The 12,408-nt window shown below is 44.0% G+C and overlaps 1 protein-coding gene across 2 annotated transcripts in view; it reads right to left on the bottom strand.

Moving 5' to 3' along the window:
- The window catches only part of ATF6 (activating transcription factor 6), a 190,994-nt gene that overhangs the window by 45,532 nt on the left and 133,054 nt on the right, over positions 1 to 12,408 (bottom strand). For both annotated transcript variants that reach the window (XM_077452616.1, XM_077452618.1), the window contains exons 14-15: positions 10,634 to 10,742; positions 2,200 to 2,284 (exon numbers count right to left, since the gene is read on the bottom strand). In XM_077452616.1, coding sequence (XP_077308742.1) covers positions 2,200 to 2,284; positions 10,634 to 10,742 — 194 coding nt within the window. The remainder of the gene's footprint in view (positions 1 to 2,199; positions 2,285 to 10,633; positions 10,743 to 12,408) is intronic.

Genomic DNA, 12,408 nt, shown 5'->3' with positions numbered 1-12,408 from the left:
AATTGCACCCCAAAATACATTCTGCTGCTTCTCCTGAGTACGGGGATACTACATGTGTGAGACTTTTTGGGAGCCTAACCCCATACAGGACCCCAAAAACCAATCACCGCCTTCAGGCTTTCTATGGGTGTAAATTTTTGGTTTCATTCCTCACTGCCTATTATAGTTTCGGAGGCCATAAAAATCCCAGATAGCACAACCCCCCCCCCCCCCCAAATTACCCCATTTTGGAAAGTAGACACCCCAAGCTATTTGCTGAGAGGCATGTTGAGTATTTTCTCACAAAGTTTTGAAAATTGAAAAAAAAATAAATGTCTTTACTTTCTCTATTTTCAAAAACAAATGAGAGCTGCAAAATACTCACCATGCCTCTTATCAAATACCTTGGGGTGTCTACATTCCAAAATAAGGGGGGGGGTTGTGCTGTCTGGACATTTCAGGACCAACGTAACTATGATAGGTAGTGAGGAGTAAAATCACAATTTTACGTCCTTAGAAAGCCTGAACTGAAGGCAGTGATTGGTTTTCGGGTCCTGTACATGGCAAGGCTCCCAAAAAGTCTCACATGTGGTATCCCCGTACTCAGGAGAAGCAGTAGAATGTATTTTTGGGGTGTAATTCCACATATAAGCATGCCATGTTTAAGCAATATATTATTTAGTGACAACTTTGTTTCTTTTTTTTTGTCATTTTTCAAATCACTCGTGACAAAAAAATAAAATATTCAAATGGGCTCAACATGCCTCTCAGCAATTTCCTTGGGGTGTCTACTTTCCAAAATGGGGTCTTTGGGGGGGGGGGGGGGGGTCAAACTAAAAGCTGCGTAAATTCCAGAAAATGTACCCTAGTTTGTAGACACTACAACTTTTGCGCAAACCAATAAATATACGCTTATGGACATTTTTTTGTTTTTGACGAAAGACACATGGCTGAATAAGTTTTGGCCTAAATGTATGATTAAAATTGAGTTTATTGAATTTTTTTCTTCTAACAAAAAGTAGAAAATCATTTTTAAGATTTTCAGTCTTTTTCCATTTATATTGCAAAAAAGAAAAAAAAAAAATCGCAGAGGTAATCAAATACCATCAAAAGAATGCGCCATTTGTGGGGGAAAAAAAAGGACACAAAAAATTGTCAGTTAAAGCAGCCCAGTGCCAAATTGTAAAAAGTGCTCTGGTCATTGAACAGCGTAATCTTCCGGGACTTAAATTGTTAAGGACCCCCTTTTTTGGATTCCTGAGCGCATGAGCTTTAGCGGGTGGGTTATCTCCTCAGATTTTGCATGACACCACTCTATCATCTAACAATTGGGTAACTCTTGTTCTAATAGATGATAAAATGCATACGTATGTATGACCAAGAAGTAATATTTTGTAATAAAATATATTTTTGTTGATAAATACTGCAATAAATAAATAGTTTGCAAAGTGTTATTTAGGCTCGGTTTCTGCTGTGCATAAACAACAGCAAACACATTCATGTAATCTATTAGATTACATGATGCCCGCTGTAGGGTTAGCGGTTACCTGATCTGCACAAGAGCAGAGTTATACAATTTATAGACAGAACTCCGTCCAGGAAGAAGAGGCCTAGCAATGAAACACTGACAAAGATGGCCCCAGGGTTTAACGGCCTGTAATGCAGTGTACACACGATCGGAATTCCGGCCAGAAAAAGACCGATGAGAGCTCATCGGAAAATGCGACCGTGTGTATGCTCCATCAGAATTTAATTGTCCGAATTTCCGCCAGCCAAAAATTTATAGCATTTTCCCAATGGAAATTCCAATTATGTGTATGCAATTCCGACACGTCAAAAATCACGCATGTTCAGATTCAACTACGAGACAGAAGCTATTGGCTACTGGCTATTGAATTTCTTTTCTAGTCCCGTCGTAGGTGTTGTACGTCACGGCGTTATAAACGATCGGACCATGTGTAGGCAAGACCGCTTGAGCCGAATTCCGTCGGGAAAACCATCAGAGCTTTTTTCGACAAGAATTCCGATAGTGTGTACGCGGCATAACAGTTACAAGGTAAAGTTCTATTTTAAGCAGGACTTTACTAAAGTTCACTGAATTTCCATCAATCTCCATCCTACATCGCCCTGCATTGTTCCTGGGCTCACAAAACAGCTCTTTAGAAAACAAAATTAAATAATAATAAAAAAAAAAACAACTAACTATGTGAGGTTACATACCATTTACATTCATAGATGGCAAAATTATGGACATTTTTGGCCTGGTGGTCTTATTTCTGTTGGTGGCTGGCAACAGCAAATGGTCCTGCAAAATACATATAAAAATATAAATTAAAAAACACACAGATGGTGTCAAGCTGTTTGGTAATGAAGCAAAAATAAAAAAATAGAGTACAGTATTCTTAAAAAATATTCAGATACACTACTGTAAAGGAGAAGGATTTGCAAATTGACCATGAAAAGAGAAAGCATGTAGTCTTAAGTGTGGTAATAAGGTGTCCTTTAAGGGCCCCTATCACAACACTCCATGCTAATATTTGATGGACTTGTGTCTTTTTTTCAACCTGGCTAACTATGTAACTATGCAATATATGAAAATAGCCAATTAACAATATGTCCAGTTTTTGTATGCAGTTGCCATGTGGTGTATTGCTACAAAGTGCTCAGATACGGTTAAGTTACTAACATTTCTGCAGTAAAGATCAAGCTGGCAATAGAAGGTGCAACATTGATAATCTAACACTGTAAGCTTGGTGATGGGAACAAAAAGCAAAGTGATGACTGTATTAGGGCAAAACATGCCATTCTTGTATTGCCCAACTGCAGTAGGAAAAACCATAACCTACCAACTTAGCTGTGCAGTGTGTACCAACCAGGGGTACCTGGATTTAATGCATGCTTGAATAAAGTTAACAAATCCTTTAGCAGATAAAACAATTCACATACATGCATTTCAAGAGTATATTTATTAGTTTGCTCAGCGTTCGCCTTCAAAGTGTTTTTATTGTGTGAATAGCTACAGGGTTACATTATATAGCTACAGGGTTCTATTATTTGATATTGTTGTCACCAACACTCAGACGTGTAAATCATTTTCCAGTCAAATCTTTTTTTTGTAATACAAGGCTTAGAACCCCATGTTTAGGTATTGCTGACCCAGATTGTGAGATTACCCTTAACATTCAGTCACAAAGACCATGCAGAGGTGTAGGCAGACTGTGCCAACAGTGCCAAAGCAATAAAAACTAGATTGCTTGTCAGCCAGTAAAGCTTATAGCTCTCTCTCTCAAAAAAATAAATAAATAAATAAATATGTATCTACTTACCAATTTTAGTCTAACTTATGTTGCTAGTGAATTTGGTGTATTTGGGTGGACAGTGGTGCATCTTTAATAATTGGGAAGTTAAATTAGCTGTAGTTTACAGCTATCATTATGGTTAAAGAATATGTTAGCCCAACATTTTATATGATGTATCTGTTGTACCATATTACTATGTTAAAAACGTATACTGTTCTCTTTGCATTGCTTCCTTAATGTGAAATACCTGGTGATCTTGCCACCTGGCCTTCTTTCCCTTTTCTAACTGACCATGCTAGGCACGAGAGCACATTCACCCTAGTGTGTTCAGTTTTCTGGCTATGAAGGGAACACAGCCTGCCTGTAATCCAATGGACAAGACTTGGAAAGATCGGTGTACTGCTTTATCCCAACCACTAGCTGAGAACAGAGGTTATGTAATCAAAACACACATACTATATTGTCAACAGTATTGGGACACCTGCCTTTACACGCACATGAACTTTAACGGCATCACAGTTTTAGTCTGTAGGGTTCAATATTGAGTTGGCCCACCCTTTGCAGCTATAGCAGCTTCAACTCTTCTGGGAAGGCTGTCCACGAGGTTTAGGAGTGTGTCTATGGCAGGGATATGCAATTAGCGGACCTCCAGCTGTTGCAGAACTACAAGTCCCATGAGGCATAAGAAGACTGACAGCCACAAGCATGACATCCAGAGGCATGATGGGACTTGTAGCTTTGCAACAGCTGTAGGTCCACTAATTGCATATCCCTGGTCTATGGGAATGTTTGACCATTCTTCCAGAAGTGCATTTGTGAGGTCAGGTTTTGGCCTGGCTCAAAGTCTCCGCTCAAATTCATCCCAATGTTGTTCTATCGGGTTGAGGTCAGGACTTAAGTTTCTCCACCCCAAACTCGCTAATCCATGTCTTTATGGACGTTGCTTTGTGCACTGGTCCAAATCATTTGGGGGAGGGGGATTATGGTGTGGGGTTGTTTTTCTGGGGTTGGGCTTGGCCCTTTAGTTACAGTGAAGGGATCTTTTAAGGAGTCAGCATACCAAGACATTTTGGACCATTTCATGTTGCCAACTTTGTGGGAACAGTTTGGGGATGGTCCATTCCTGTTCCAACATGACTGCACACCAGTGCACAAAGCAAGGTCCATAAAGATATAGATGAGCGAGTTTGGGGTGGAGGAACTTGACTGACCTGCAGAGTCCTGACCTCAACCTGATAGAACACCTTTGGGATAAATTAGAGCAGAGACTCGAGCCAGGCTTTGTCCAACATCAGTGCCTGACCTCACAAATGCGCTTCTAGAAGAATGGTCAAATATTCCCCTAGACACACTCCTAAACCTTGTGGACAGCCTTCCCAGAAGAGTTAAAGCTGCTATAGCTGCAAAGGCGAGCCCAACGCAATATTGAACCCTACGGACTAAGACACCATTAAAGTTCATGTGTGTGTGTAAAGGCAGGTGTCCCAATACATTTTTTATCAATATAGCGTTTATGTATTTATTAGTTTTTTTTTACATTTTAGAATGAGGTGCCTCGAGATTGTGCATAATTTTAAAAGGTTGCGAAACATGGACACACACACACACAAGTTTTTAAGCAGGTGTGAAGAAATGCTGTAATTTAACCACTTCGCATCCAGGCCAATTCTGACATTTCTCTCCTACATGTAAAATTCATAATTTTTTTGCTAGAAAATTACATAGAACCCCCAAACATTATATATGTTTTTTTAGCAAAGACCCTAGAGAATACAATGGCGGTCGTTGCAACTTTATCTCGCACGGTATTTGCACAGCAATTTTTCAAACACTTTTTTTTCAGAAAAAAAAAACAAAACAAACCAGTTTCATGCTTTAAACGTATGCGTTCGCTTCTGTGTTCGAGCTCAAGGGGACAGGGGCGCTTTAAATTTTTTTTTTTTTTTTTTATTGTTCATTTTACTTTTATTTTTTAGTTTGAAACTTTTTACAATAAATTTTTTTTATTACTTTTATTCCTATTACAAGGAATGTAAACATCCCTTGTAATAGGAATATGGCATGATCGGACCTATTTACAGTGAGATATGGGGTCAATAAGACCCCACATCTCCTCTAGGCTGGAAGGCCTAAAATCAAAAAAAGATCATGGCTTCCCAGCCAAGGCGGCGCCGTTATTTGAATGCAGAGGCTGGCTGTGTCGTTATAACATTGCGCCCGGCCTCCGAATGATCATAGAGACTCTATGATCTCTATCTCTATGATCACCATCCGGGGGCCGGCGGATCCTGTGTCCGACTCCCCGATGGAAGCGATGAGTTGGCAGAAGAATCGGAGGGCGGCGGGAGGGGGGACGTCCCCTCCTGCCACCCGTAACAACGATCACGTGGCGGAACAGATCATTCTTATGGTGCAGGAAATTGCCGGCTGAAAATGCCGATATCTGAATGATGTCTGTAGCCTCAGGCATCATTCAGATATAACCCCGAAAAGTCAAGGCCGTCATATGATGTACCTTGGGCGCCAAGCGGTTAAGCATGCTTTTCAAAATAGAAGTGGTAAATTTGCCCCTTAATGGGGTGCTTAACGCCAATTTCTGGTCTACTCCTTGCTGAAGAAACAGCAAGATCCTGCATAAGGAAAAAAAGCACGGATGCCATCCTCTCTCCTCACACATGGAGATATATCATCGTACCTAGAAGACCTACATCTTCCGAGAAGATTTCCGTGCCCTCAACATAGTTGGGATCACCGAGTCCGATAGACCCCGGTACCTCAACACCTGGCTCTCAATAGCCATGCTGTTAAAGCCAGAATGGAGAATCGGACCTTGAGACAGAAGGTCCTCTCGTAACGGCAGTCGCCATGGGGTGTCCGCCTCCAGGCGCACTAGGTCTGCGTACCAAGGACGCTGGGGCCAATCTGGGGCAATCAGTATTACTGGGATCCCCACGACTTCCACTCTGCGAAGCAGACATGGTAACAGTTTTAGTGGAGGAAAGGCGTAGATCAGCTGGTACTGATCCCACGGAGCCACCCGCGCATCTGATGAATCTGTCCACGGATCTCTTGTCCTGGACACGAATCTCGGCACCTTCCGATTGAGACGGGAGGCCAGAAGATCCATGTCTGGTGTGCCCCACCTCATGCACAGTAGCCTGAATACCTCTGGATGCAACGCCCATTCTCCTGGGTCCAGCATCTGGCGACTCAGATAGTCTGCCTGCCAGTTCTCCACTTCCGGGATGTAAATGGCCGACAGGGCCATTACGTGTCGCTCTGCCCACCGAAGTATGTGAGCGACCTCCCGTATGGCGGCTGAGCTTCTTGTTCCCCTTTGGTGATTGACGTATGCCACAGCCGTGGCGTTGTCTGACTGCATCCTGATCGGACACCCCTGAAGTCTCATCAACCATGTGGAGAGGCACAGCCTGATCGCTTGTAGCTCGAGCAGATTGATCGGCAACTTGGATTCTTCTGCCGACCAGAGGCCCTGAGCCGAATGAACCCCCATAACTCCACCCCAGCCGGATAGGCTGGCATCCGTTGTGACCACTGTCCATGTCAGAGGTAGGAATGACTTCCCAGACTGAATCACCGGGGACCTCAGCCACCAGATCAGTGAATCTGACCGACTGGCTCACCTGGATCTATCGATCCAGGGACAACTGAGATTTGTCCCATTTTGTCAAAAATCTCCTTCTGGTGTGGAACTGGGCATATGGTACTGCATCAAAGGAGGCTACCATGAGCCCCAGGACTTGCATGCAAGAGTGGAGCGATGACCACTTGCTGTTCATCAGCAGTTTTACCGTGGATCTGAGAGTCTACAGTTTGTCTGAAGGGAGAAACACTCTCGCTTCCCTGGAGTCCAGCAGTAAGCCCATGTACGCCAGACACTGGGTCGGTACAATCACCGACTTCTTTAGGTTCAACAGCCACCCAAATTCCCCAACTGCAAATCACAAAAACTTTTGATGCAAAAGGCATATGGGTATGTGAGGTACACATCCTGGATGTCTAAGGACGCCAGGGAGTCCCCTTGATGGAGTGCAGCGACTACTGAGCAAACCGATTCCATTCTGAACCTCTGCACTTTCACAAAGTGATTGAGGGCTTTTAGGCCCAAGATTGGACGTACCCCTTCCTTCTTGGGAACTACAAAACAGATTTGAGTAGAATCCCTGGAAACTTTCAGATTCTGGAACCAGTACAACCACCCCACGACTCAGCAGGTCCATTACTGCTCCCAAGAGGGCCTCCCGGTGAGCCAGGGACATGGGTATGCTGGAGGGGAAGAATCTGTTTGGCGGCCAAGAGAGAAACTCTATCTTGCAGCAGGAAGAAATCAGATCGCAGACCCATTGGTCAGATAGCCGAGAGGACCACCGGGTTGCAAACTCCCGAAGGCAACCCCCCCCACCCGAGACATGGGTGAGGGCAAACCTTCATGCAGTAGCACTTTTGTTCACAGGCTTATTAGGCTTGCAGTTCCAGGGACGTTTTTTGTCCTTCCATGGTCGTCCTGTCGGGATGGGGACATTTCACGAAGCTTTGGGTGGATGAAAAAGTCGTTTGTGAGTGGAAAAAGAGGGCTCTTGCCTACGGCGTGGCTCCTTAGCCTTCTTGACCTGTGGGAATAGGGTACTCTTACCACCAGTGGCATTTTTAATAATGTCATCCAAAGAGGCTCCAAAGAGCCAGTCGCCAAGGAAGGGAAGATCAGTCAGGGCTTTTTTGGATGCCTGGTCAGATCAGCATTTTAACCAAATCAGGCGCCTCAGCACCACTGCTGACATTGAAGCCCTGGATAACAGAGGAAGAGTATCCAGGGCCACGTCACAAACGTACTTAAGGGCTTGCACTGGTTGGTCTGCTAGTTCCACGCAGACAGAAGCCTGTTGCTCTCTCAATTCGCGGTGCAACAGTTTTGCCCACTCAGTGTCTGCGACACAAGTGCGGATGTCAGTAATGGTCGCACGGCTGACCCCACAACCATAAACAAGGAACGAGCCACTGCCTTGGCCTTCCTGTCCATGGGATCCTTAAATGCAGGCGTCCCCTCTACCGGGATCATGGTTACTTTGTTCAACCTGGATACTGGGGGGTCCATGACCATAGGAGCCGACCATTTCTTGAGAAAGCTTTCCTCAAAAGGTTAACGCACCGCCATGGATTTGGGGACCGAAAAAGGTCAGTTGCGGGCGACCCCATTCCTTGAAAATGAACTTGTCCAAATAAGTCAGATACGGGAACATCTTAGGTTAACGTGCTGGCCTGCGGGACCCAAAGGGGGCCGCTACATCAGCAGAGGGATCTGCTTGCTCCTGAATCTTCAGGGTATCACGCACAGCTGTGATAAGTGCTCCAACAAGTGCTTTCTCATGCACGGACCCGGACAGGGACTCATCCTCACTGTCTGAACGGTCCTGGTCAGATGATGCTGACAAGACAGAGCAGGGATCACCTGACTCAGCAGAACCGGAGACTGTGTCAGAGGGGGGGGGGGGGGGTTTTGGTGAACAGGGGCCGCTTTTTGCACCCTTTTGGCCACGTGCCGCCTCCATCTTGGCAACAAACTAATTGAGGGCCGCCGTCAGGGTGCCCATGGTCCGCAGGAAACCCGGTTGCAATTGCCTGGATTTTGGGGGAAGAAACACCAGTTTGTGAAGCCATGCTGACCCTACCCTGTCTGCCACCGAAGGGGACTTAGGACAGTGACAGTCCCACCCTCCTTACTGTCGCTGGCTGAGGGGCTCTTTCCCGCTGGACTCCCCACCCCGAGGAGTTCTGTGCTATTCAGCAGGTAGTGCCTGTAGTCCTTGTTGGCTCCCAGGTGCAGAGGAAACAGTGCTGTGTCGGTGGAAGCAGCTGCAAATGGCACTAAAACCGCTCTGAAGTGCACTCAGGCTTCAAGAAAATGGCCGCCCAGCATCCAGCACAAGGACATAAAACACATGGAAAATGGCTGTGAGAGCACATGCTGCCGCTAGAGAACACACGCTCGATGGCCGGACCGGGGAGACTACAAGGATAAGAGTATCCAGCCTGTTACCCAGGCGGCTGTTGATAGCAGATCACAGGATCTATCATCTTGCGCATAAAGTCACGCTTCTGTAGAAAAAAAGCACAGACCGATGGGCCCGCAGGGTTCCTAGGTCATTCTCCTTCAATAGGCAAAATAAAACTGATGACTGCATGGCAGGCTGGAGGGTTGTTGCCCAAGGGACCGCCCCCTGTGCGTAACTAAAGAGTTCTGAGTGTTGTATTACAACTAATGCCTAGTATTCTCCTAGTAATGGGCATAACAACCCAATGGCTAAGAGAGGAGCTGTGTCGGTCGGTGAATATAAGAGAAATCCTGTTTTAACCTACAAATGAAATTGATGATCATTAGCCCCTGCTTGGTATAATTGACTAATCATACACCTCACACTAATCCTACAAAATCCCAGGCTTTGTGCAAGTGTAAGAATGCATGCATGCTTGAAGCCAAAGGGAAGTCACACCAAATATTGATTTGATTTAGATTTATTTTCTGTTGACTCACTTTGCATTTTGTAAAAATAAACAAGTAAAATTGATATTTTTGGACTGCATTCTTGCTTTACAGAATTTCTTCACATCTTCTTTTTCAACACCAAAGAAAAATACTTCAAAAAAGGTGTATTGTAATTTATTTTTCAGTAAATGTGAAAGATTGGCTATACAGACTAGGTAAGATCTACACACTTTTAACGCTCATCTGCCTAGTGAGGGAATAACATCATGGACACAGGCAGGCTTTCTCTTTGCCCCTTATAGTGGTTCTGTTGTGGCAAGTGGTTACCAGTGACAAGATTACAAGTGTGGCATAGCCATAAATGTAAGCAGCTTGGGGGCATATACCAAGCCTCACTACTGACCAATATGGCTGTACATCATATTAATGGGTCAGTACTGAGGGTTAGGACATAGGAAGTATAATCACCAGGTTGCTGATCCAATGAACCCAAAAGTACCTGCACTTCAAAACACATTGGTATTGTGGGCACAGAGAGCACTTGCACAAAAAATAAACAAAATAAAGGAATCTAATATTCAAGCTCCTGGAGCTTCCTGATGTGTGCTGACAGTGTTGGGATACAGTAGGTCGAACACTTCAAGCTTGTTTTAATCTTGGCTTGTAAATTCTACCATGAAGAGTTAAAAATCAACAAGCATTTATAAAGTATTGTATGGGTAGTTTTACACATGGTAAGAGTTAGGTAAATGGCTAGTTGTTACAGCAGGGGGTCTATATTGTAGAACTTTGGAGAAATTAAAATATTTATATGATCAATCCCAGACATATTACATATTCTTTGGAAATTTACCCTGCGGAAAGACACAATATAAAACGTGTCACCCCTCCTGCGGATGGCTTCCAAAAAGTCTTGGTAACTCCTTGGTGAGGAGTAATAAATCTGCAGCTCATTTGAGTTCCTAAAAAACAAAAGCAGGAAAGGAATAAACATTTGCACGGTATATCATTTATACAGTAACTAGACACACGACAAACATTTGTCAATGTTTACAAAGAGACTGGCTGACTTTGCAATTAATTTTTTAAAGTGAAGAATTACTACACACCTCATTGTAATACCAGTCTCCCGGCAACAGTTGTTATCCAACATTTCAACCTCTTATCAGCTTGTACCATGCATGAAAACTACAATAGCAGGCTGGGATTTCCTATAAACACAGGCCACAGATGAACTTCTCTTTTCCGGTAGACCTTATTTATCAGGCTGCAGAAAAGATTTTCACTGTAGTAAATTGAGACCACAGCCCTCATATGCATCAGTACAGATGGAAGGATGTCTGAAGATCACAGCCACAGTGTGTGTGGAACTGGACAAGCTGCATAGTGAAAATCCTGGGGACAGCTATAAGTGCACTTAAATCGGACCTACAGTAATTTTTTTAACTTTCCATCTGTCCTTGTTGTTTTAACTTTGGAAAGTAAAACATTTTTTTTCTGCCAGTAAATACCTTATACAGCCCACTTCCTGTTTCTTGACTGGTAAAAAGCCTAGGCTTATGACATCATCCACAGCTCTCTCTTATTCTGGTGAGAGGTTGCCAGGAAGGGAGGGGGGGGGGGTGAGTCATAAGAGGGCCAATGAGAGCTGCAGGTGTGCCTTTGCGTAAATCCAGGAAGTGAACAGGCAGCAGCTTCAGCTGCCCACAGTTAAAATGGATGCAGCCAGACCTCAGTGGAGGGAGATTTCTGCAGCATATTTGGCAAGTACAGAATAACAGTATATATAAAATAATATGCAAAGTGGTTGGAGGGAAGCATCAGAATGTCAAAGAGGTTTTTATTACAAATTATGTGAGCAGACTGCAGTTCCTCTAAAGCTTTCAACTTGCTTCTACTTCTAAGCTACTCAGATTCTGAACAACTATCAACTGCAAGGACTGTAAAGGGCCCATCTTCATCTAGAACTGCCATTCTTAAGCAGGGAGTACTCCAGGGATTGCTAGGGGTTCCTTGAGCAATTTTTTACCCATTAGATTTGTAATCATTGACACCAATGATCTTATTTGCGATCTGTAAGTGGACATTCTTCCCACTGACCACCAATATCATGAGGTATTCTTTCCACTGGCCAGCACTCTAATGCACAGTGACCTGTAGAGATGGTAATTATTTTCAGGAGTTCCTTGAGACCGAGAGTTATTTCAAGGGTCTCTTCATGTTATAAATTGCGAAAAATAGGATTTTTGTACTCACCGTAAAATCCTTTTCTCTGTAATTCACCGACCGACACAGCTCCTCTCTGTAACTAAATGGGTTGTATAGCCTGCCATTAGGAGAAACCAGGCAAAATTGTTACACAATACACAGAACTATAATCCCGCCCGGGGGGGCCCGTGCTATCAACCCTCCTCCTGCTGCTAGCAGCTTCAGTATATCAACAAGCAGTATAACGTAGAAAAAAAGAGGGGTGGGTGCTGTGTCGGTCGGTGAATTACAGAGAAAAGGCTTTTATGCGAGTACAAAAATCCTATTTTCTCTTATATTCACTGACTGACACAGCTCCTCTCTAACTAAATGGGACGTCCCCAAGCAGTGCCAAACGAGGGGTGGCAAAAAACAGCATTA

The sequence above is a fragment of the Lithobates pipiens genome, unplaced genomic scaffold, assembly GCF_037356315.1.
Source record: "Lithobates pipiens isolate NorthernLeopardFrog02 unplaced genomic scaffold, aLitPip1_a1.2 Scaffold_23, whole genome shotgun sequence".
Lineage (NCBI taxonomy): Eukaryota > Metazoa > Chordata > Amphibia > Anura > Ranidae > Lithobates > Lithobates pipiens.
Note: the sequence above shows the minus strand (reverse complement) of the source record. Positions and strands in the feature narration are given on the sequence as shown.